At 46.6% G+C, this 26,147-nt stretch overlaps 1 protein-coding gene across 1 annotated transcript in view; it reads right to left on the reverse strand.

The window, feature by feature from the left end:
- Positions 1–257: 257 nt before the first annotated feature.
- The window catches only part of LOC311233619 (coiled-coil domain-containing protein 13-like), a gene marked incomplete at both ends in the record, with an annotated part of 29,956 nt that continues 4,066 nt past the window's right edge, over positions 258–26,147 (reverse strand). Inside the window, 12 exon segments of the mRNA XM_084320585.1 lie at positions 258–757; positions 9,128–9,177; positions 9,784–9,799; positions 9,802–9,883; positions 16,284–16,493; positions 16,782–16,958; positions 19,087–19,257; positions 20,365–20,469; positions 21,443–21,556; positions 21,685–21,768; positions 22,028–22,170; positions 23,584–23,732. Coding sequence (XP_084176711.1) covers positions 258–757; positions 9,128–9,177; positions 9,784–9,799; positions 9,802–9,883; positions 16,284–16,493; positions 16,782–16,958; positions 19,087–19,257; positions 20,365–20,469; positions 21,443–21,556; positions 21,685–21,768; positions 22,028–22,170; positions 23,584–23,732 — 1,801 coding nt within the window.

A 26,147-nucleotide genomic window follows, 5' to 3' on the forward strand; every position in this document is an offset into this window, starting at 1 on the left:
TTTTTAAAACAGGAAGTAGGACGTTCTATTTAAAGGCCCTTCATTATTTTGTGTAGGAGCGGGGTGAGTCCCTACCAGGGTAACTCATCCCCCTCTCCCACCCAGACCACCAGGAACCTGCCTGGGGTGCTCAGCGGAGACCCTCTCCCTGATGTTGCCCCGTGGGGGAGTCAGCCGCAGCTGCCTTCACCTTTGTGTGGGCTCCGGTCTCCCACCTCCGAATGAGCGCAGAGGCGATGCTTCTTTGTGGCTGTGTCCTAGGGCCTGCCGCCTGAAGCGGCCATCCGGATCACAGCCACGGGGGGGATCTGCATGCGCCTGCTCACCAGCAGGTTTCTGGAGGTCCATGTGGCGTCTTTGATGGCGGCCAGGGTGAGCCAGAGCTTGGAGAACTTGGATGGTGTTGTTCTCCTCCGGCTCACCCCGTATAGGACCATTTGTGTGTCCAGGACCCCCGCTGGTAAGTACGGGAATTGCTGGGAGCCGGCTGTTGCCCACTGGTTTACGGCAGCGCTGCACTCCCAGAGCAGATGCCTCACCGACTCGGGAGCGCCACAACCCGGTCGGGGGCAGGTGACACTCGCTGACATGCCCCGAGAGTGCATGACGGACTTGACCAGGAGGATCTCATGAGCCACCATCCACGACAGGTCCCGCAGTCTGTTTGGGAGAGCGGGATGGTTCACCTTGCGTTGCGCCAAACTGTGGAGGGCTCGCCGATTGCGAGCCCGCGCATCGGACTCACTAGCTCCCGCTCCTGCACAAGAGAGAGAAGAGAGCGGTGGTTAGTTAAAACGTCCAGTTCTTCTCCTTCCAGGTTCAGGCCTTTTAAGAATTCTTTAATAAAAATATAGGCAGTGGGCAGGTTAAAAGACACTGGTGTTTTTAAATCAGTGTGTAGGTGCTTATGTGTTCGTAAGTAAGACCACCATCCAGAATCGTGCCATTGCTGTTGTCTTATGCTCTCTGGATGGGGCTGTAGCGTATGTCATGTGCAGTCAGGCCTGGACTGGCCATCTGGCATACCCGGTGGGCCGACGCATATTTGGACCGGTATGATTTGATTAAAAAAAAAAAAAAAAAAATGTTGTCAACGACCGGCCCACTACTAGGCTGGGACAGCGGCCCATTGGTACTGACTGACACTGGGCTGGCCCAATCACATATCTTACTAAGCACCCCCCCCGCCAGTCGTGCAGGTACATGACTGAGAGGGGGGCTGGTACATGACTGAGATGAGGCTGTGGTACATGACTGAGATGGGGCTGTGGTACATGACTGAGAGGGGGCTGTGGTACATGACTGAGAGGGGGCTGTGGTACATGACTGAGAGGGGGCTGTGGTACATGACTGAGAGGGGGCTGTGGTACATGACTGAGATGGGGCTGTGGTACACATGACTGAGAGGGGGCTGTGGTACATGACTGAGATGGGGCTGTGGTACATGACTGAGAGGGGGCTGGTATACAGGACTGAGAGGGGGGCTGGTATACATGACTGAGAGGGGGCTGGCTGGTACATGACTGAGAGGGGGCTGGCTGGTACATGACTGAGAGGGGGCTGGTACATGAATGAGAGGGGGCTGGTACCATGTATTGGTACTGACTAACACTGGGCTGGCCCAATCACATCTCTTACTAAGCACCCCCCCCGCCAGTCGTGTGGTACATGACTGAGAGGGGGGCTGGTACATGACTGAGATGGGGCTGTGGTACATGACAGAGGGGGCTGTGGTACATGACTGAGAGGGGGCTGTGGTACATGACTGAGAGGGGGCTGTGGTATATGACTGAGAGGGGGCTGGTACATGACTGAGAGGGGGGCTGGTACATGACTGAGAGGGGGCTGGTATACATGACTGAGAGGGGGCTGGTACATGACTGAGAGGGGGCTGGTATACAGGACTGAGAGGGGGCTGGTGCATGACTGAGAGGGGACTGGTATACATGACTGAGAGGGGGCTGGTATACATGACTGAGAGGAGGCTGGTACATGACTGAGGGGGCTGGCTGGTACATGACTGAGAGGGGGCTGGTACATGACTGAGAGGGGGCTGGCTGGTACATGACTGAGAGGGGGCTGGCTGGTACATGACTGAGAGGGGGCTGGTACCCAGGGTGCGAACCATAGGGGAGCCATGGCTCCCCTATATGAGACATCAGCCCCCCTGAAAACATGTGCATTTTTGGGGGGTCTCTAAAATACTGACAATAAATGCTATTTTTGCCATGCATTTCTCATTTTTCTGTAATTTTCTGTATCGTCATCATCGTGTATAATAATAAAATTAGGCTATTTTGATGTATGATTAATGATTTGTGCACTAATTCACCGTAATAAACAATAGCATAAATCTATGGGGTTGCGGCACTGCAGATATACCCTACTCGTAATAGATGGCAACATGCATGCTATTCTTGCGTTTACCATTCGGAGCGTGGTGGCGCTGCAGCCTGCAGGCACAAATCAAACCCGCCGTTTAAAAAAAAAGAAAATACAGGTATTCAGGATAATGTCGAAAGTTAAACGAAATATCAAAGAAGTAAGCCTTCTAACCAATTTTGGTTTTACAAAGAAGGCGAAGCAGCCTGCTGCAGGGACTACTTCTGTGACATGCAGATTTTGAGAATTGGGCAGATCTTCACCATCAGGTGGGTGGCGATAATGTTGCATTTGCCTACTATAATAATGTTAGACTCGATGTGTTTAGTCGTGGACTTGTTGTTCGGTATTGGTTCATCCGTGTGTTTATGTGTAAATAGGACTGTGTGTGAATTTTTGTGTTGGATCAGAGGGGTTAATCTGAGCATGTGTATTTGAATATGTGCGTCTTCATCATGCATGCAGACACCTGCGTGGTGTGGACTATGTGTGGTTCTGTAATGTTACACCCCCCCCCCCGAAAGAAAAATAATTAGCTCCCCCGAAGACCATGGTATGGTTCGCACACTGCTGGTACCATGTATTGTGCATCATTGTAGGTCAAACCATTAAAAAGTTAATTTCCACAGCAGCCATTTTGGCCTTTGGTCTCTCACAAATTTTCCCCGCCTTTTTTTAAAATACACCCCGGCTAAATTTGTTTATTAACCCTCCTAGATGACAAATCCATTGAGAAACGAAGTGCCACAGATGACCCAACTACTGGGTCCATATCGTATCATCATAATATTATTTAAAAAATCATTAGGATAAGGGTTCCCTTGATAAAGATGCATGAAAAGGCTGTAGCTCAACTCAGCCTTTCATCACACATGTTGATTTTTATCCTTAAGTCATTGCTAGGTAAGCTGCCCTTATATATCTCCAGACTTCTGTCCTTTTATACTTGCTTTTTTAATACCAGACGAACAGCAAATGGGATGCTTTTAAATGTTCCTTTGATGCAGTCAGAGCTTGGTAAAGCTGCATTCTCCCACTATGCTCCCTTTTTATGGAATACGTTGCAAGTAAAACTTTGTCTACAGGCACTTCCTACTGTGAATGCTTTTAAAGTTATGCTACGATTGGCCCTTTATGAAACATGTAACTGTTTTACCTGATGCTATTGTTGATGTGATTATGCTCCTTGCCACTGCACAAATGACCTTCTGTATTTATTTTTGAATTGTATGTTTTTTGTTTAATGCCCTGTTTTATGTTGAAACTTGTTGTGTGCCGTGTTGGTCAGGACTCTGAGAGAAAACGGTGCTTTTTCAATGTATGTGATGCATAGATTGGGGAGATGACTACAGCTAAAATGGTAGATCGAAATGTGCATGGAAGCAGGAGACGGTGATAGAACGGTGGTGGAACCAGTGGTTTCACAGGCACAGGCCGCGTCAGCGAGGGTTTTGTTATGAATTCCTTAGAAGAACATCTGAGATTAGAGTGTACTGTCTCCCAGGACAGGAGGGAGAGAGGTTCATCTTAATGAAACGTGAGTTTATTAGTGTTAAAGGTTATGCAGTTGTCATGACAACACGTCGCATGACAACCAGAAGGCGGGGCCGTCGTTGCGACGACGAACATCTATAAATCGAACGGTGTTTCCGGGTGTAAGGCAGACTAAAATCTGACTGAGACTAAGAGGGAAGAAACCAGAAGAGACTCTCTCCTCTCATTGAGAGAGAGGGGGGGGGGGGGGGGGGGAATGGCACATCACCAGTAGCTTCGGCTACCACGAGGATGGTCTTAGGCTAACGACTAGGCCTGACCACTATTGGACTGAATAACAAAAGGACAATCTGAACACACCGAGAGATCATTAGAATAGACTCTTCAAGGACGATACAATTTGATAACATCTGATTACGAGGTTCTGTTTATAGCAATAAAACAACGCTTCTCCTCATAAGGTATCTCACAGTGTCGAAGTGTCGAATTCTTACGGAGGTGGAGAAGTATTATGGTTTATGGATTGCACTAACGGGGGGGAGATAAGGATCTTATCTACCAGTATCGGAGACGTCAGGACCATTAAAAGTACACAACGCAGAGGAATTGGATGGAGAGCCAAACAGACGAAGACGTGATACTGGCCAGTTTGATCAGAATCTTACAGTTGGTGCCGTTGGGACCCGGATTTGCAAGAGATTAAAACAACGGGAACAGTTGGTTGTTGATGACAGCCAGAAAGCAAGAGATAAGAACAACGGATAAAGACTTTTTCAATAATGGGGCGACAGTGGACAACAGTCATCAATGTGTGGGAGAATCATGATCGAAGCAAGGCCGGTCAGCCCTGGGAGAGAGCGGCGAGTCGAGCGGTCAGGAGGCGAACCAGCGCTGTAGGGGAAACAGCGCTCCGATCAAAAATGTGAGTTCACTGTGCACACGGTTGTTTTGATTTTATAGCCAAATAAAAACGAACAGATAGTGAATCCGTAAACGTAAACATTTCTAGTTCGACACAGAGAATGCCAGCTGTAATAATATGAGCAGAGAGCCATGGTGGAAATCGAGGGTGTTATCTACAGAGAATGAAAAGCAAACGAGGCAGGCTGCACAGTTTTGGTTTAAGGAGGGTAAATGCGAGATGAGGAAAGGGGGGGGGGGGGGGGGGGCGCTTGAATCAGATCGAAAAATTGTTATGGCGGGACTGTTTTCATAACAGAAGGAAAGTCGAAAGGAGATTGTACCAGTGTGTATTATGTCCGATCAGGCAAGAGTATTAGTCTGAGAAAGCGTCCCCTGATAATGGATAGGAAAGAGAGGAAAAACAGCGGTGTTTTCAGGCCTTGGAAGGAAGGGCAGCGGCCGTTTGTTGAGAGAGTAGCCATTTGCACCGAGTCAAAATGGCCGCAGAGCCACGAGGGGTTTAGAATCAGGAAGTGACACGTCACCTACAATCCTCTAGACTGAGTTTTGGCCGCCATCTAGGGGGGCAGTGGGATAATACAGGCAAATGGAGGAGTAGGTCGCCACCTAGGGGCGGAGGGGGGGGGGGGTAGTTCTGGGGAGTTTCCATTACCCATAGGGGAATATTTAGAGTTTAATTCAATTAAGGAGTTTAATTGCGGAGGGGGGGGTAGTGCTGGGGAGTTTCCATTACCCATAGGGGAATATTTAGAGTTTAAGTTAATTAAGGAGTTTAATTTTTTCAAGATTACCAACTGCTTGTGTGTATACACGGTGGTGTATGTAGAACTTTGTAAAGGAACTCAAAGTGTGGTATAGAGCGACGGGACAGCTCCAGGGCGACGGTAGACAGCCCCGTAGGATATAGAGCGACGGGACAGCTCCAGGGCGACGGTAGACAGCCCCGTAGGGTATATAGAGCGACGGGACAGCTCCAGGGCGACGGTAGACAGCCCCGTAGGGTATAGAGCGACGGTGACAGCTCCAGGGCGACGGTAGACAGCCCCGTAGGGTATAGAGCAACGGTGACAGCTCCAGGGCGACGGTAGACAGCCCCGTAGGGTATAGGGCGACGGACAGCTCTGTTGTATGTTAGATGATAGTACGAGTACGTATGTGAGTTAGGAGCAGGGAACCAACCTGCTCTGTTGTATGTTAGAGCGATGCTCGGTTGTATGTTATTATCATAATAATAAGATCGATATACAGGTTAATTAAATAAGTTTAATTATGAAATAAGAGGGAGTTCGATCTCCAGTGGGGCCTTCTCACACCTAATAAATAGGCAGAGTCTTGAGGGGACACGTCACCAGAAAGAACTGGCGCGCGCTGGGGGTCACCCGTGGGACAAACGTAGAGCGCCGAGTGGGTATCGTTTAGCTGCTGGTGTCACGCCGGAAGACAACAAAACAGGGAACAGCCCTGTAGGATTAGATATGGGTGTTGAGAAGGTGGGGGACTAATAGAGAACAAATAGCGCCATGGGCTGTAGGACACTCACACCGTCCAACAGTCTGAAAGGGCGTGGCCATGGCAGGGGCTTGCAGAGGAAAAAAATATATAGAGAACGAGCTGCAGGCCCCAAAGCCACGGTAGACTAATAGCAAAACAAGGGAAGTCGAATGGACAGACGACTGCCGGTGTTGTGTTTCTGCTTTCAAGGGGGGAATGACACCGACAGCGATGGAGATGGCCAGGAGACAGACTGGAGGAGGAGGAAGCCGCAGGGGCCAGGCACCGCAGCCTGGTACACAGATGATCCACGACGAGAGGGAGGAGACGGCGGCGGTGGAGATGAGCCTCAACCAAGATGACCGACAGGGCGGAGATGACCGACGGGGCGGAGACGGCCGACGAGGCGGAGTCCAGTGGTCACAGGCGGTGTTGCCCAGGGGAGAACGAGGCGGACATCGGAGGGGCCTTCCCGGCGGAGACGCTGTTTAGAGAGCGCTTTGAAACAACAGAGCACGGGCGGTGAATCATGGACAAGCAGGGACTTCCTTTCAGAGTCAATCAGGAGATCGAGAGACGAGACAACAGCGAGAAGTCCTGTGTTCATTGATTAGGAGTATGAGATATAAATGGAGGATTCATATATAAGATATATGTATAGAAGGATATATATATATATAGAAGGTAGATATAACTGAGAACAGTAGAACAACAGGATATAATTATTGGGAGCAGACAGGGGGGCTCCAATGGTTATGAGTCGTTGGATGTTGTTGGTTTTGGTGGTCGGTTTCGGTTCCCTTTGTGCACGAAGGGGGGCGCAAACAGACATCAGGCAGCAGGATCACTGGGTTGACCGTGGGCCGTCTTCGTTTCTTGTGCACGAGAGACGAGGTTGGTTTGCTTCAACCACAGGCTATTTTTGTGTATAATTAATTGAAAAACCAAGTAGTCTTATGATTCTGAGGGGTGATAAGAATCAAGGGGGGATTGAGAGAAAACGGTGCTTTTTCAATGTATGTGATGCATAGATTGGGGAGATGACTACAGCTAAAATGGTAGATCGAAATGTGCATGGAAGCAGGAGACGGTGATAGAACGGTGGTGGAACCAGTGGTTTCACAGGCACAGGCCGCGTCAGCGAGGGTTTTGTTATGAATTCCTTAGAAGAACATCTGAGATTAGAGTGTACTGTCTCCCAGGACAGGAGGGAGAGAGGTTCATCTTAATGAAACGTGAGTTTATTAGTGTTAAAGGTTATGCAGTTGTCATGACAACACGTCGCATGACAACCAGAAGGCGGGGCCGTCGTTGCGACGACGAACATCTATAAATCGAACGGTGTTTCCGGGTGTAAGGCAGACTAAAATCTGACTGAGACTAAGAGGGAAGAAACCAGAAGAGACTCTCTCCTCTCATTGAGAGAGAGGGGGGGGGGGGGGGGGGAATGGCACATCACCAGTAGCTTCGGCTACCACGAGGATGGTCTTAGGCTAACGACTAGGCCTGACCACTATTGGACTGAATAACAAAAGGACAATCTGAACACACCGAGAGATCATTAGAATAGACTCTTCAAGGACGATACAATTTGATAACATCTGATTACGAGGTTCTGTTTATAGCAATAAAACAACGCTTCTCCTCATAAGGTATCTCACAGTGTCGAAGTGTCGAATTCTTACGGAGGTGGAGAAGTATTATGGTTTATGGATTGCACTAACGGGGGGGAGATAAGGATCTTATCTACCAGTATCGGAGACGTCAGGACCATTAAAAGTACACAACGCAGAGGAATTGGATGGAGAGCCAAACAGACGAAGACGTGATACTGGCCAGTTTGATCAGAATATTACAGTCCCTGGAAGAAGAGATCTTGTATCTCAATGGGACATTCCTGGATAAATAAAATAACTGCAAAAACTGATTTTTTTATTTGATTAGATTTGTATTTGGAAATTAAAAACACATCATAAAAACAAATTATCTTGACCAATTTGTATTCCTGAGGATATCACCTAAAAGCATTCATTAAAACACTTATTTCCAAGGTGGTCCTCGATGGAAGACATAAAAACACAGCACATATAGCCTACTCAACTGCAAGTTTTTTGCCCAACTGCAAAAATCTATGCCTACTTATGTATTAGCCTACAGGGAAAAACACATTCACAACAGGCAGCAAAGTTTATTTTCAGCCAAGTATGGTAATAAGGTAACTAGAGTGTGAAGGGATTTGTAGGTGAGCAGGAGGGTTTTGTAGGTGATGCAGGATTTGATGGGGAGCCAGTGGAGGTGGATGAGGGTGATGTGCTGCCAGGGTTTGGTGCGGGTTAGAACCCTGGCAGCTGAATTTTGAACATACTGGAGCCTGTCCAGGGTTTTGCTTGGGACCCCGGACAGGACCCCGTTGCAGTAGTCCAGGCGGGAGGTTACAAAGGCATGGATGATGGTCTCAGCTGTGGAGTCGGAAAGTGATGGTCGGAGTCTAGAGATATTTCTGAGATGAAAGGCGGATTTGGTGACGGAACTGACATGGGCTTGGTAGGAAAGGGTGGAGTCCAGGATAACGCCCAGGTTGCGGACCTTTGGGGATGGGCAGATGGAGCAGCCGTCTATGTTGAGAGTGAGATCCCCAACCTTCCGGAGCAGGGCCTTGGGTGCCACAACCATGAGCTCAGTTTTATTGTTGTTGAGTTTGAGAAGATTAGATGACATCCAGGTTTTTATTTCATGAAGGCAGTTGATAAGAGTGTGGGGGAGATGGGTGGATGGTTTGGTGGAGAGGTAGAGTTGTGTGTCGTCGGCATAGGAGTGGAAGCTGGACATGGAAAACTAGATCCCACAGCAGACTCCACCAGTTTATGTCCAAGTGTAGACACTGACCTGGGCGAGATGAGGACACAGAGAACCATCTGTATATAGATACAGATAGCCTGAATAGAGACATAACAATGCAAGTACAAGATCTGTGAAGTGTGAGGCATTTCACTAAATGAACAGCCTCCGTTCACTTGTTCTGTTCACTTGTTCTGAATCTCAAACGATGTCTTCTTCAAATCACAACTGTCGCTTCCTTCCAATAGTTGTGATTGGAGGATCAAGAAAAGAAGGCAGGGTTTGACAAGTGAATGGAACAAGTGAATGAAACAAGATTTTTAAGAAGAACACATTCATATTTACTGCAAAGATCTTGGGGAGTAGTTTTGTGTGCGTGTGTGTATGTTCTCGACTTGTGCTCAAATTGGGGACATATTTCAGACTATAAACCACTGTCACCAATTGGAAGAAAAAATGACTGAATGCAACGTCCCCAGTTTCACACATGCACACACACATACGTCGAAGCTGCTGAGGAGAACCAGCCTCATACTGTTTGGCACTGATCAATTTGACTGGAGCAAAGTAATAATCTTTCTCTTTTTTCATAAACCCCAAAAAAACATGATCTAACGTGAACTTCTAACATGATCACCACTAGTACACACGTACCGTGCAGAGCTTATTCCTTGCTGCTGTCTCCCTCTGCTGTAGATGAGGTGAAACTGCACGTTCTCATCTTGATGAGAAACTGGCTGCCTCCATCCTCCTTCTGTAACAGGTGTAAATGTACACTTAACCCTTTCACTGCCACACGACAAAGGGTTAACCCTTTCACAACCACACTATAGAAGGTTAACCTTTCACTACCACACTACAGATGGTAAGACCAATTCCTTTGTAAATCCAAACTGAAAACAGGATTAATGACTATTATTAGCATAGAATTTCAATTTCAACACACCACACAAGCACACTTATTACACACACACAGCTGCTATTTACACTGTAGAATTATTTATTAGCTGTTTTCTTTACCTTGTATTGTATAGATCGTCGTGTATTGTTGTTTACAAATCTACTACGGTTGAGGAGACCGGGAAAAACAAGCATCTCACGTTTTTTTCTGAATGTATATAAAATCATCTGAATCTGAATCTCTGGACTCTGGTTCCATGCTAACGATAGGTTATGTAGATAACCTAGTTATATTAGTATTGGCTAAGCGTCCCGCTCTGAGCCTTACGAGATACTCCTATCTCCTGTGATACCTAATGTATCTCCCACGAACAAAAACACATGCACCCCACCTGTATGGGGCCCCGCCCCTTATGGTGGTACCGCCCATATAACCATGACCCTGGTCATGAAACACCCTTCCTCGCCAAAACCCGTCCCAGGAAAAGATCCCTCAAGAGGGAACTCAGGGCGCGCAGAGCGGGACGCTTAGCCAATACTAATATAACTAGGTTATCTACATAACCTATCGTTATATTTCGTATTGCATCGCGTCCCGCTCTGAGCCTTACGAGATAATGGGGAAGAGCGGGCGCGAGACCCGACAGATGTACCCCCTGAGGACCCGTAAGCCCACATCAAGGGGTGCAGGGAGCCCTGTCACCCCATCCTTCCTAACGAAGGGGGGGCGCAGTCAACTCCACCTGAATGCGAACAAGAGGGAGCCAGAACCCCTTGAACACACCGTACAGGCGGAACCACGTGTGACACAACACACTGCGGCCCATACCCATACACTCCTGCTACCCGACCAAAGGACGGGAAGCAGGAAAGGCCACAGACCCCAGAACCGCCTGGGAGACAGAACCCCCGGTCATGTCCATGAGGAAAAAACCTTACAAAGGAGCCCGGGGAGGACCATGAAGCTGCAGCACAGATGGCCTCCACCGAGGCCCCACCCAGGAGAGCGGCAGAGGCAGCCACCCCACGAGTGGAGTGCGCCCTGACGCCCCCAGGGGGATCCTGCCCAGCCAGCGTGTAGCAGAGGGTAACACCCTCGCACAACCAATGGGACAGGCGCTGCTCCGACAGTGCCTTACCAGCACGAGCCCCACCGTAACAGACAAAAAGCTGGTCGGTAACCCTGAAATCCTGAGTACGGCTGAGGTAAATCCCCAAGCACGGACTGGACATGACAGGTGAAGGCCCGCATCTAACTCACCAGTGTGAGGAGGAGGACGAAACGCCTGAACCACAATATCCCGGGAGCGGAAGGAACTCCGGATATTCTTAGGCACGAAAGCAGGATTAGGTCGCAGAGTGACACCGCAATCGGTCCGAAAAGACAGGCACTCTGGATGTACCGAGAGAGCACAGAGCTCACCTACGCGTTTAGCGGAAGTGACAGCCAGAAGGAACGCGGTCCTGAAGGACAGCTGTCCCAACGGCGCCCGCTCGAGCGGCTCAAACGGGGCCAAGGACAACCGACCGAGGACCAATTGAAGATCCCAAGTCGGAGCCAAGGAGCGTTGCACCGGCTTAACGCGTCGAGCGCCAAGCAGGAAACGCTTCACAAGAGGGTGGCTGAACAAGACATCCCCTCAAACCCCTCATGATAGGAGGATATAGCTGCTGCATATACCCTCACCGTCGAAGCCGACAGTCTATCAAGGAGAGACTGGAGGTAACTAAGGACAGCAACCAGGGGGCAGGAGACTGAGTCCTGGCCCCCCGCCTTACACCACACTTGGAACATACGTCATCTGCCCGCGTAAGCGCGACAGTGGAGGGAGCATGCGCATTCCAGATGGTAACACCATCAGGATCAAGAACCTGCGCCCCTCAACGTACCCGTCCCAACAACTGACCTAACAGATGTATGGGGAAGAATCCCTGGCGGCACGGCATCGGTCCCAGACCTGCCTGGCCATGTCCAGACGCAATCCTCACCCGTCAGGATGAGGGCCGCCCCGCGACAGTACACCTGCACCCACATTCTCCCTGCCGGGGATGTGGGGAGCCCTTAGGCCGCGCAGATGGAGGACGCCCATAGCCAGCCGCCCGCCGCCTGGTGCAGACAGGGGGAGCGTACTCCTCCCTGTCTGTCGATACACGACACTGACGTCGTATCGTCCGTCCTGATCAACACCATTTGTGGACCAGAAGGACCGCTTTCAACACCAACACATTGAACGTAGCGCAGACCGGGCAGCATGGTTTGCCAGCTGCCCCCTACTGCGTTGGCCCGACGCATCACCAGCGAGGGAGGCGTCGGTGAAAACGCGACGTGAGACAGCGCCGTAACCGTCCTAGGACGGAACCTCCCGAGCGTGTTGACAACACGCTCTGAGATGGATGCCCATAGCCCTCCAACCGTTGACTGGGAAGAGGAATACTCTACATCCAGTCTACAGCAACCCCAGGCTGGTAGAGACCTGCCTGGTACGAGACCTGACGATCCACCTTGACCGCGAAGGACCAGAACGTCATCAGGGCAGAACACTCCGTAACCCCAGATGACGCAGAGGCCCCAGTGCGGCCTCCACGCACTTGGTGAAGATGCGGGGAGCCAGAGAAAACCGAACGGCAGCCTCTGGTACTCATACGCTAACCCTGCAAAGGAAGCGTAGGTAAGCCCTAGGATGGAAGATCGGGGATGCGCATACGCATCCTACAGGTCTATGGAGGAGAACCAGACCCCCACCTGACAGTGTTCAACAGGTAGGAGACGATCCAAAAAATGCTGAACCTTCCCATGGGACAGGTCCAGCCTGGGTCTTACACCCCTCCCTCCCGACTTCTCGGGCAGAGAACACCGGGAGGAGAACGCCACGACGATGGCTTGCTTCGTCCACAGAGATTGGATCTCGTCGACCAGAGCTGTCCCTGCTGGAGACCCCGACAACAGGGTCTGTACCAAACCTGAAAACGGGTGGGGTTGTGTAAACACAAGTCCCCGCCTCACCATTCTCTCCATCTACCTCGACATATGGTACTGCCGTAGTCATATGTGACGACACTCCCAACGCACCCGCCGTCACGTGGCGCAGGTCCGCCAGGAACTGTAGATAGTTGGCCCGGTCCCCCCCGCTGTGCGAAGACAACCCTGGAATCGTGCGAGGAGCGCGTTCCGTGTCGGAACACCTGACCCTGACACCACCCACGAGGCAATCGCACCCAAGGGGGAACCCCGACAGAAAAGGGCCTGTCTGATACGGGGGGCTTCCGATCAAAAAAGCCCCCCCACTGAACACCCCTCCAGAACATGCTGAAGGAGTTGTTCTGCAGCCGGACATGCAAGGTGTAAGGCCCCCATGGGTTCCTACACACCGTAGCCCTGCAGTGATATCATTACCACCCCAAACCATGTGAGCTGCGACCACTTGTCAATATTCCAGGAGTGGGAGCACCAACATGATACCTGGCCTGGCGAAGGCGAGGCCGGGGAAGCCCGCACTGTGTGCCTCAAAAGGTTTCGAGCCCCCCTGCTGACAACACTTAAGTTGACAGACGTAACACCAGGCTCAACCAACACAGTTCAAGGTGTGGGAGCCGCTTGACAGCACAACATTCTCACGGACAGACCCAGGCTCAGCCATCAACTGGGTGTCAGCCCCTGTCTCCATGAGAAGCGAAGAATGGGGCCGCATACGCTTCAAGAAGGTTCGCGGCCCGCAGCCAAAGGAACACACCCAGAGCCCCGCTTCTGAGGGTAACAGAAAGCGGACTGAGCGGGGAGCGGGCTGCTCGCGGCAAAATTACGACGGAGTGGTTTACCAACACCGAAATCACCCAAAATGGCCGATCCCTCGGCCGCCAAGACTGTCGGCCTCGCGATACCCTGTCGATTCTCCAACCAGGGCACCACTGGCGGGGGAAACATGGCCGCCTGTCGAGGGCCCCGTCATCGCCGCTGACGAGGCCGTGCTCTCTCTTCTTCTGGCTGCGCGGTGTGAGGCGGTGTAGGGCCTAGGACAATACCGCCCGCGCTCCAGCAGAAGACCAAAATCCCCTGCGGAGAGGGGAACCCTGAGCGGTTATAGCTTGCGGCTGGGTCAAAGCTAATAACGTCAACAACCTCGCGCGATGTGTCGACGTCGGCTGGCCCTCAAGGCCCCTCCACCAGACACCATTTTTTTTATAGAAAAAACACCAATTCGAACACAGTTCTAATCGTTGCCAATTCCATACCGTGGCGGTACAAGCCTTAACAGCCCACCAGCCACTCGCCAGGCCGACCCATGGTGTCGGCCGGGCGGGGCATTGTTTCAATATATCAAAAACAAAGGACTGACGTTAACATGGAGCACCAGTGGTGATTGCAAACAGCACCCTCCACTGTGGTGTGGACCATGAAAAGGTTAAATGAATAAAAGAGCTAAACCACAAAAACTGTAGAATGAGCAAACCCATACACACAAAGTTTAAGGGGAGACGGACCAGACCCGTCTTCATTCAAAATATTCACAACAGAACACCAGCCCTAGTTTAGCCCATTTACCAAAAAAGGTAAACAAAGCCCCCCCCCCGCACTACTCCCCCAGTATACCGATTGACCGTCAGTATGAATGGTTTGAGAGGAGAGAAAGCTGTAGCAAGACAGACCTTCTCATAGCAGAGTGACTAAATGAAACAATAGCCCCCTACACAGGGCCGCCCCAGGAGATGGGGGCCTCGCGTCTAAAAACGCACAGGGCCTCACATTTCTCCCAAGCGGCCCTGCCCTTATACTACTGCAGCCTAACGCCAGGCAATGTGGAACCCAAGACAACAATTGCCTGTGCACAGACACGCAACATGTTTACCATGTCGGCTGGACCCATAGCCCCACTACCCGACGCCAACCCAGATGGGAACACCGTTCAACAAACCCCGCCGGAACACAAGGTAATACCTGGCTAGAACCTAGCCACGACCTACCCCGTTGTCAACCCATTTACCCGAAAAAGGTAAATAGAACTCAAAACCCCACAACAGCTACCGACTGACCTTCATTGATGAACCGGGCAAGAGGCGGGAGAGTGACAACATCTCACGGCGGAGACATTAAAACAGCATAGCAATTAGCAGTAGTGATAGCATGCGGCAGTAGCGATAGCATGTTAGCATAGCTTTAGATGTTTTAGCAGCACGCCCAAGACAGCTTGGAAACCGTTCCCTGCAGAGAACGTTCACCAAACCATCTTGCCCCTGGCGCCAACACACAACAAGGTTGTGTTAACAACACAAACCAGCATTACTAACACTAATACCCATGCCTGAAGACACAGGGCCTACCTGAGTACAAGCTGGCCCGACAGCCAGCCTTGTACAGCTGAACCTCGATGTGCAGTCATCAAACGAGGAACATCACAGGCCCGTCGTGTCGCCGAAAACATGCGTCGAAGATGCCAGGGGCCAGCAACCTCCGGTAAGCTTCCAACATTATTAATCTTCCTTAATCTTTTCATTCCGCTAGCTCGTATGGTGCACGCATCCAATACGCTGGGACGAAAATAGAGGAAGGGTGTTTCATGACCAGGGTCATGGTTATATGGGCGGTACCACCATAAGGGGCGGGGCCCCATACAGGTGGGGTGCATGTGTTTTTGTTCGTGGGAGATACATTAGGTATCACAGGAGATAGGAGTATCTCGTAAGGCTCAGAGCGGGACGCGATGCAATACGAAATATAACTGCTGAGAGGTGAAATGCATCTTCATCTCGACTAACCTCCTCCCCAGGCGAGTGTATGCTACGCCAACATAGGCAACACCTGCAACACCCATCCCAAACAGAAGACTCCCCTGAGATGTTTCTGAGTCAAGTGCATGAATAAACCCATCATTGTTCAATTCTGTTTTAGTCAACAGGAAGTCGCCAACCAAGGGGAAATCTGAATCCAGTATGCAAACAGACCAGCACTTCCTGATCAGAGATGAAATTCTCCAAATATAGCTGTCTGTCGCAAAGACTTTCACGATTGTATTTAGTAACCGGTGTTTCCTCTGCATCAATCCTCCGGTCTTCAAGCCATCATTTAATTGTCTTTCATGCCTCAAAAAGTGAAGAAAGTAAAACAACAAAGGCTATTTACGAATCCAGCTCTCCTGAATTCTGGTTCTGGCGAGGCCACTACGTGGAGCCTACACCTCCATCTGGACTAACCAAAGCCTGTTTGTGTTTGAAACAGGTCCACAGTCAGACGTCGGTGGCACTTTTACAAGCCTGTTTACCTTGATGGAGAGCTGCTGGATCTCCTTCTCCAGCTCTTTGACCTTGTTCTCCTTCTCAGAAATGATCTGTTTCAGCTGCTGGATGAGTTGGTCTCTCTGCCTCAGCTGCTCGGTCAGCTGCTGTCTCAGGACCGGATGCGGGTCCTTGCTCTGTGCATCCTGCTGCTCGCTGAGCCGACACAGAGTCTCCTGAAGCTGGCTCACCTGCTCCTGGTCAGGGGAGACGTGACAGAGCAGACGACGTGACCGGACGGACGGACGGAGTGAGTGAGTGAGTGAGTGAGTGAGTGAGTGAGTGAGTGAGTGAGTGAGTGAGTGAGTGAGTGAGTGAGTGAGTGAGTGAGTGAGTGAGTGAGTGAGTGAGTGAGTGAGTGAGTGAGTGAGTGAGTGAGTGAGTGAGTGAGTGAGTGAGTGAGTGAGTGAGTGAGTGAGTGAGTGAGTGAGTGAGTGAGTGAGTGAGTGAGTGAGTGAGATTTCTCTTCTGATGTCATGTCTTACCAGCAGGGCGTCCACCAGCTCGTTGTCATGTTTGCTCTTATCCATGAGGGTTGAGATCTGGCTCTTCAGGCTTTTGATTTCAGCTGTCAGAGACTTGTTCCTAGCCCTGGAACCATCCAGCTTCAGCTTAATTTCCTCCTGGTCTTTCAGGAGGGCGTCATACTGCCCAGTGACCTTCTGTCCAGTACACAGTAAAGGGAAGAGGACCTTAAGAACATGTTCATATTTTTGGTAACTGAGTGGATTTTAACCTGGGACCATAGGATCCACAAGCAATTCAATCAATCAAATATACCTGAATAGTTCAGGGTTTTATTTCAAAGTCGGTCTACAGACACCAGTGTTTTGTCTCCTCTTCTGTGTTTTATTTAAAATTATACAACGGCATGCAAATTTCTCGATTCTGATTGGCTGAAACAGTCATTTTACACATGTTTATTCTTCACAATTCCACGCTGCTGGCCCAGGACCCGCCCACAACCGAATCACATCACATCACTCCGCCGGATCACAAGATGCCGGATAATAATTTAACAAATGGATATGTTGATAACGACTAAACGACTAAATATCAAGCGATTCTGTCACAGCGAATGGCTTAGTCCTTTAAACAATGTTGGATGATGTAATTGATGGGTCTTGAAACATTGTGTAACAAAAGAAAAATCGCGGATTGATTGATTGATTAATTTTCAATTTTTTTTCAATTTTTTTTTCTGCAGCCCTCACTCTCACACTGTCCGACACACACACACACACACACACACACACACACACACACACACACACACACACACACACACACACACACACACACACACACACACACACACACACACACACACACACACACACACACACACACACACACACACACACACACACACACACACACACACACACACACACACACACACACACACACACACACACACACACACACACACACACACACACACACACACACACACACACACACACACACACACACACACACACACACACACACACACACACACACACACACACACACACACACACACACACACACACACACACACACACACACACACACACACACACACACACACACACACACACACACCTGTCTGCAACGTTACGCAGGGGATAGTCAGACTGAGAGAGAGCTGGGTGCTGCGCTGTTCTAAGTGAGCATGGCCTATTGACGCTTGGTTTCCAACTGGTTAAGTTTAGGCCCTCTACAGTAGGTTTAAAAAAATTAATAAAAAAATAGGGCGAAGAAAACTTTTTTTTCCTATAGGGCAAAGAAAACGTTTTAATTTGTTTTACCTACTTTCTATAGAAGCATCTAAGAATGAAGTTCTATAGAAAGTAGGTCTGCATCCCCTTAACAATTGTGTGTATTGAGCCGTACTGTATTGTACCCATTCTGCATCTGGTAATAAAATTTTCAATCAATCATTCCAATAATACACAGTTGGATGCGTTAGTTGGTTGGATGCACTTCAAGCTGCTTCCACATGAGGCAACTTCTCTCAATCATTCCAATAATACACAGTTGGATGCGTTAGTTGGTTGGATGCACTTCAAGCTGCTTTCACATGGAGGCAACATGTCTTTTTTGTAGTTGTGGGAACTACTTTATCTGGCGGATGGTTTTTTCAATAAATCTTCGATTGTGTTTATTGTATAGCAATAAGGTTGGATGAATATGGCAGTTGTATAAAAGCATTACACCACTTGCAGTCGTGATTTGTGAACAATAAACCATGCCTAGGGGGGTCTAACGACCACCCCTAGGCATGGTTTATTGTTCACAAACCACTCCTGCGCGTGATGTAATGCTTAAGTAGGTCTACACAGCCAGTATTTTTCTCCTCTTCATAAGAGTTTGAGGTTTTCCTTTGTTATAACAGGTAAAAACAGCATTTTTCTTTTTGTTGCTTTATAATTCCATTAATGCAACAAACTGTGTGCTATAAGTATAAAGTATAATAAATTGCAAATTACTTTGGGTATGCAATTGTCAGGCATTTTATGCTAAATGTGGGGTATGCTTGGGGATATATAAAACGTTATACACTGGTATCTTCATTTTAAGGGTAAATGGGTTGTGCGGCTACCTGAGCATTTTATTTTGTGGGAGGGGGGAAAAGTGGCTCTTTTGATAGTAAAGGTTGCTGACCCCTGCCCTAGCGTCTACATTTTACATCGCGTAGGTTACCTGCTGTTAAAACCCTAGTTTAGAGTGAGCACCACCCACTGTATTCTTTGTCAGAATAATTCTCCCTGTCATAATGAATACACTGGACCTGTCTTGTACCTCTAAAGCGTCCCTCTTCTCCCTCTCCATGGTGCGGATATAGCTGAGGTTTTTGTCCTGAGGTGGCGTTTTCTGCAGAACTTGGACCCCTGGAAGTTCTTCCTCCACACTCAGACCACTGGGCCGCATCCGCTGAGCTGACTGGTTCAGCTGCTGCTCAAGGTCCCGTACCTGGGCTCAAAAGAACACAATTGATTGAATGAATTTATTCGACAGAATTAAAATACAATACACCCACAAGCATATCACATAAAAATGATTATCAGGATAGCACAATCAAATCACGTGACTTATTTTCATTGTGGCCACAAGATCAGGCAGGCAGACAGGCAGGAAATGGTTACAAATACAATCAGCAGTGGCACAAATTAAACGTTACATACATTTGTAAACAAAATAGACGTTATTCATCACACTACACATAGTGACCCTCTGGTTTACCACCCAGCACCACCCAGGAGAGGGTTCAACTTCCTCTGTGTGTCAGAAATGACCTTGAGGGGACAGTCCAGTTGGTAATCCTGCTGCAGTTAAATTCTTTAACGAACACCGCTAGCTCTGTGTTGAGAGGCTCTCTTCTTCTCGTCCTTTTACTGTGTTATGTAACTTGTACTCAGGGGTGTAAAGTACTTGAGTAATTGTACTTCGGTACAATACTTAAGTACTGTTTTTGGGGATTTGTACTTTACTCAAGTATTATTAGGTTTGTATACTTGTACTTTTACTCAATTGCATTTCAGAGAAAAAAAACATTTAAACGTTTAAAATGCAGACCTACAAAGTACAAAGTACAAATCTCGCAGGTCCAACCATTTTAATTAGTATATTTGTTTCTCTGGCCGAACTAACATTAACGTTATTAATCCTGCGGCCGCACTTTATTTAAAAACAGCCAATCAAATCCCCACCAATGGAAAATTAACCCGCCATACCCATGCTGATTAGTCCTTGTGCAAGACTAGAAAGCAGGGATCTTTGATTAAACACCTGCTATCAGAAGAATAAACAGTCAGAAAAAGTTTTTACTTTTTTAGAAACTTTTTTAACTTTTAGCCAGATACTCTGACTTTTACTTGAGTACGATTTTGAGACGGTACCCATACTTTCACTTAAGTATAATTTCTGGGTACTTTTTACATCCCTGCTTGTACTGTGTGTAATTGTTTCTTGTTTGTGTATTTGTATTCGCTCTGGTGGCAAACCATGTTTCCCCTCCGGGATTAAGAATAAAACCATACCATGATACCAATGAACGGTCAGTGAATGCAGCCAGCTCACCCTGGTCTGAAGAGCCAGTATCTGCTGGGAGCGACCTCTAAAGTTCCCTGGGCAGCCCAGTAGCTGCTGAAGGTTGACCTCCTCTCCGACCTCGCTGATCAATACCTACAACAGGGAACAAAATGAGCCTGGCTACAGAGATAGTTAGTGGGGTTGCCTCAAGGCTACTATTGCCCAGAATCATCCCACAGTGTTAGCGGCACACACAAGAGAAAGGTGTCAAATCAACTTTTGGCGGTGGCCATAGGAATGAATTGCGGAATGTAGTCATTCTCCTCATTTGCTTCCATCTCATTACTTGTCTGTCACCCAGTAATGGATATATTACAATAATAGATCTTTGGTTGGAATGGAATGTGGTCTAAAACATTTATTGTTGGCTTTCTCCTCAGATTTCATAATTTATCTCAATCTATGAATGTTTTCAATTATGAATGAATGAATGAAGATCCTTACTTGAAGATCATATCACATGATCACATCATAGACATGGTTCCGACATTGTCGCGTTCAGCACACTAAACTGCGGTACGTTGGCCGCAACCACACTTTTTCACAATTTCACAGGAATTGTCTAGTTATAAATACTGTATATTAGGCAACTTATAGGGTAAGAGTATGGTTTGGTTGGTAAGTGGTAACACTTTGATTACAATAATAATGATTAAGCACACACAGGAATTAACAAGGAACAACAGTATATGTTAACAAACTGTTACTCGAGTCTCACAGCTGATATCTCCAGGGAAATTCTGCCAGAATGGCTTCTATTCAGCTTCCCAATGACAAATTCAAAGACCAACTGTATATGTAATTATCAAATCCTCCTTTTCTACCTGCTTACCTCTAATTCTTAAAGTTACCCATCAGTTAGATATTTGTTATTAGGCTTCATTAATATAACATACAGTATAGTTCCTCATTACTTCTATCATTAATTGTGGAACATAAGATGAAGTCCTACTGTATAATCATATAGATCTATACGGATATGAACGCTTCTCAACAATTTCTCCTTAAAACTATAGAGATGCTTTAAACTACGAGGTGAAAAGCCGGCAAAATGTCCCCACATTACCTTCTGAGCTACTTTCAGCTCTTGTTTGATAGCTTGCATCTGGTTGCGATATCCTGTCATTTTTAACTGCGCCGCAGCTAATTTTTTCTGCAGAGATTTCACCATTGGGCTGTTCTGTTTGAAGGAAGAAAAATAAATCCATATCATTTTAATGGAATTCTCTTCATTATAATTGCTAAGAGCAGTTGGAATCATTGGCACTGTCAGTCATCTTCAGTCAGTTCTTACAAAAACACAATTACCTCACAGTCCTCAGATGAGCCCATGTCCTGTGTCTTTGTGTCCGTCTTTGGACCGAGAGGAGACAGTGATGAAGCAGCCTGGAGCTATAATAGGGAGTGTCAAATAGCCTTACTAATTCTAATAATCACTTGTCTGTCAGCCAGTAATGGATATATTACAACAAATAGATAGTTGTTTGAAATGTAATCTGGTCCAAAACATTTACTATTGGGTTTCTCCGCCAGATTTCATAATTGATCTCAATCTATGAATGTGTTCAATTATGAATATAAATGAATGAAAGGGATGAAGACCTACACTTGAAAACCATATCAAATGTCATCATAACTCCAAAACAATTACCTCTTTCTCAAGCACTTTGACTCTGTTGATGCTTTGCTTGGATTTAACCTTTTCGTGTTCTATTTCAGCAGCTAACTCTCTGTTCTTCTTGGCCAGCTCCACAATCTTGGTGGCGGCTGCGTCCCCCGCCATGCCCGATGTGCCTAGAGGACATGAATGGGTCACAACAAAGCTGTAATGAATTAAGAGTTGTGGTTGCCAAAGTAGGGTCTGTGGGCCCACAGATGTCCTTGAGTTGGTTCAAGGGGATCCCCCAGCAAAATGAGGAATACATTCATTTACATTTAGTTATTTCGGCGACACTTTTATCCAAAGCAACTTACAAATCCTGTGCAACAAGTCAGCAAGAGGGGTACACCTCTGGTGGCTAAGGGAAAGTGGCATCGTTAGTATCGCAGTGCAATTTGAGCGCTTCACTTCACTGAGTGGATAGTAGTATAGACATTAGGGGTGGGGGGGGAAATCGATAGTAACGTAGTAGTATCGCGATACTTTGCGTGGCGATACTGTATCGATACAGGGACGCCAAGTATCGATATTTAATTATTCAAAATGTATAAGGAAGTTGCATTGTTCATTTCAATACCTGTAATAGTACAGTAGTCCACACACACACATGTGCATTCAGTTAAGTTGGAATATGACTAATACAAACAGTTCAGTTTGTCAGGTATATGCAACACAGATTACAGTGTTTACATCCGTCTGCTTGAGAAAATACCATATTCTGCAATAAAAATTATTGAAGTGAGATGAACAGACTGAACTTTATTTTATTAGATAAAACATGTTGACAAAGTTTAACTTTGCAGTTGAAAAAAGGTAATAAATAAAATTTGATCAAAAAAAAGTATTAGTATTGCGATACTATCGTATCGTGACGCAAGTATCGCGATAGTATCGTATCGTGAGGTCTCTGGCGATTCCCACCCCTAAATTAGACTTAATAGTAGAATAGTAATATAGGCATAGTACATAGTAGTATAGACATAGTAGATAGTAGTATAGACATAGTAGCATAATACTAGTATAGGCATAGTACATAGTACATAGTAGTATAGACTGTAAGAAGGTTAGTAAGAATAAATGTTTCATATATTTCTTGAAAAAGTGTGTTTTTAGTCAATGGTGGAAGATTGGTCGCGTTTCATTTGACCTGACCGTGGTGGGAAGTTCATTCCACCACAGTGGAACCAGGACAGAGAATAGCCTACACTCACTGTAAAAAAGAAAACGGTAAATGTCTGTCAAACTGCCAAATACTTACTGTCAAATTACAGTGTAAAATCAAATACATTTACAGATTACAACCTTTATTTAGTGGTTAATATTTAGATAAAAGAGGTAATTTACTGTATTTTTATGGCATTTACAATTAAAGTAGAAAAACAAAAGTAATCAGTAAAATAATACAGTGAATTTCCCGTGAATACATTTTTTTTTACAGTGTACTTTCATTCACTACAAGTCAGCAGAATGAGAGAACGTATTCATCACTCTGTTGATTGTAGGCTTCATGTTCTCTCTTGTTTCTCAGTTGCTGTTGCGTTATATACCTGCTAAGGCCAGTCTCTCCTCCTCTCTTTTCTTCTTAAGGTGCTTGACTTCAAAATCCTTCTCACTCAGGAGTTTGAAGAAGCGACCGTTTTCATCCCTTAGCCCCCTCACCTGGCCTTCCAGGTGCTGATTTTCATCCTGTAACAGTCTGTGGAGAAACAAAACCAACATATGAAATAGGCCGAACCAATTCATCACAAGAGGTGGAGACTAGTCTTACAAAATGTGTCACACAAAGAGAGAGAAAAGATGGTTTGATTTGATTTGATTTGATATTTTTTATTTTCGTGTCTTACATACAGATGTATGCCCAGCCCATATGGGCTTACAAGACACATAACAATAAGTATATAATAATATACTTTACCAATTACTTAACAAATGACATAGACCAAGATGGCCATAAAAAAGAAAAGAGAAAAGATGGTACTGGAAAACAAAGTAAAGAAAGGGAAGGAACAAAGAAGTACAGATACAATTGAACGTAGCTAAAAAAGCATTGGAAACGATAGAAATACATAACATTGAAAATAATCTCATGCTCTGTAGGCAAACGTATTATGATAACAGTCCAAAAGCACTGAAAAGATTAGCATTTAAACTAAAGAAACAGAAAGAAAAAACTGCAATAGCCACTATCATGGATAACAATTTTTTTTTTAATCATCAATCGATATCGATTAAAATATATTGCGATAATTATCGCTTATCGCCCAGCCCTACGCAGCACAGGTAAAACCGATTGTAATATGGATGAAAAATGAGATGAGTCCCAAATGGAAGTCAATTGAGTTGAATTTAGTATGCTTGGAAAATAAATATGAGGTACTTTAGAACACCATCGAATATATCCAAATTCACGCAAAATAATCCCGGTTGCTGGAGGGAATGTGGGGAGAATAATGCGGACCATACACATATATTCTTCACATGTAGAAAAATACAAATCTACTGGTCAGATATTTTACATATAATGGAACAGATGTTTGAGAAAGTGGGGTATCTAGAAAAACAAGATATACTGTTAGGAACACGCCCCAAAAACCTACAAAAAGAAGAATTATACTTTTTTTTTTAGAGAGAGCTGCAGCACTTAAGCAAATAACAAGAGATTGGAAAAAACTTGAATCTCCCAAAGTAAACAAGTGGTTAGAAAATGTAGAGGACATATACAGTGTGGAAAAGGTAACTTACAAAATTAATAAGAATGGAAATATGCTGGAAAAAAGATGGGGTTTATTTAAACTATGGAAAGGTATTAGACGACAGACAGATCAGGCTTTGAGATGAGGAGTTAAGTAACATGAAACAGTAATAGAAAACGAGAATAGTAGTAGCAGTAGTAGTAGGAAGAGAGTTATCTTTGATCTACTACTCAATTGTTGGGGAATATTCCGTAGGCCTACACCTATAATGAAAATTCAAGTCCTTTTTCCCTTTAAATTTTTTATTTATTTTTTTACTTTTATTTTTATATGTATGTGGGGACGAGTAGGGATGAATATTGGATGTATAGGTTTACCAGTCCAGGATCAGTAACATCTATACTGGTACTCACCCTTTTGTCTATGTGTTTTTGTTTTTGTATGGGTGATGGGTAAAAAAGAAAAGATTACAAAAAAAAGTGTCAAGATTTACAATATACGTATGTACATTTGTGTGTGTATTTACGTATGTATGTATGTATGTATGTATGTATGTATGTATGTATGTATGTATGTATGTATGTATGTATGTATGTATGTATGTATGTATGCATACATGTATGTGTGACTATGTATACGTGTGTGTACTCTAAATGTAGAGTGACTTTATTGACACAATAAAGTATAAAAATAAAAATAAATGTGTCACACTTATGCCACTGAAGAGCACAGAACACATTCATGTGGGTAATTGCTTCTTTGAAGCAGAGCATCAAGTTATTTACGGCCACACTGGGGAAAGCCCCCTGTTGTCCTACTGTCCGAGTGTGTCCCCCTCTAGGGCTGTCTTAAATACTTCCAATCTTTGTTCGATGGGCACGGGATTCCCACCTGCAAAATATTGCGCCTCCAATGCAACAAACGTCATACGCCTCATTAACTCTGCCTCTCTTTACGCAGGCTGGGCGTAGATAAGGGGGGCGTAACTAGCGTAGGTCAGTGGCCAATCAGAGCGCAAAACTCGAACGCGGACGCATGAATTGTTTGGGCTTCGAATAGACGCGTCCCCTCCGGTACTCGAGGAGGCAGCCATCGCATCTCTTCACCTGCACAGCGCGATCTCTCAGCGGCGAGGGTCTGCGTGGGACGTGGGAGGGACACGCCGCCCCCGTCGCTTCCTGATTCTACTGCGCAGGCGCACCAACCAACCTGTAGGAGTCGCTGTCCACAACGTCCGATCCCCACCCACCAGCTTCCCACCCCCTAATACTGCCAATTCTATTAGTATGAACGACCAGCCAAGCTGATAGCAACGCAGAGAGCTGGGCTCGAACCCAGCATCTCCTGCGTTGGTGGCAAGCGCCTTGCCCACTGCGCCACCTAGCCGCCAGATTTTTAAAAGGTTTAAACTTTACAGC

This window comes from Notolepis coatsorum (genome assembly GCF_963971535.1).
Source record: "Notolepis coatsorum genome assembly, chromosome: 8".
In the NCBI taxonomy this organism is placed as follows: domain Eukaryota; kingdom Metazoa; phylum Chordata; class Actinopteri; order Aulopiformes; family Paralepididae; genus Notolepis; species Notolepis coatsorum.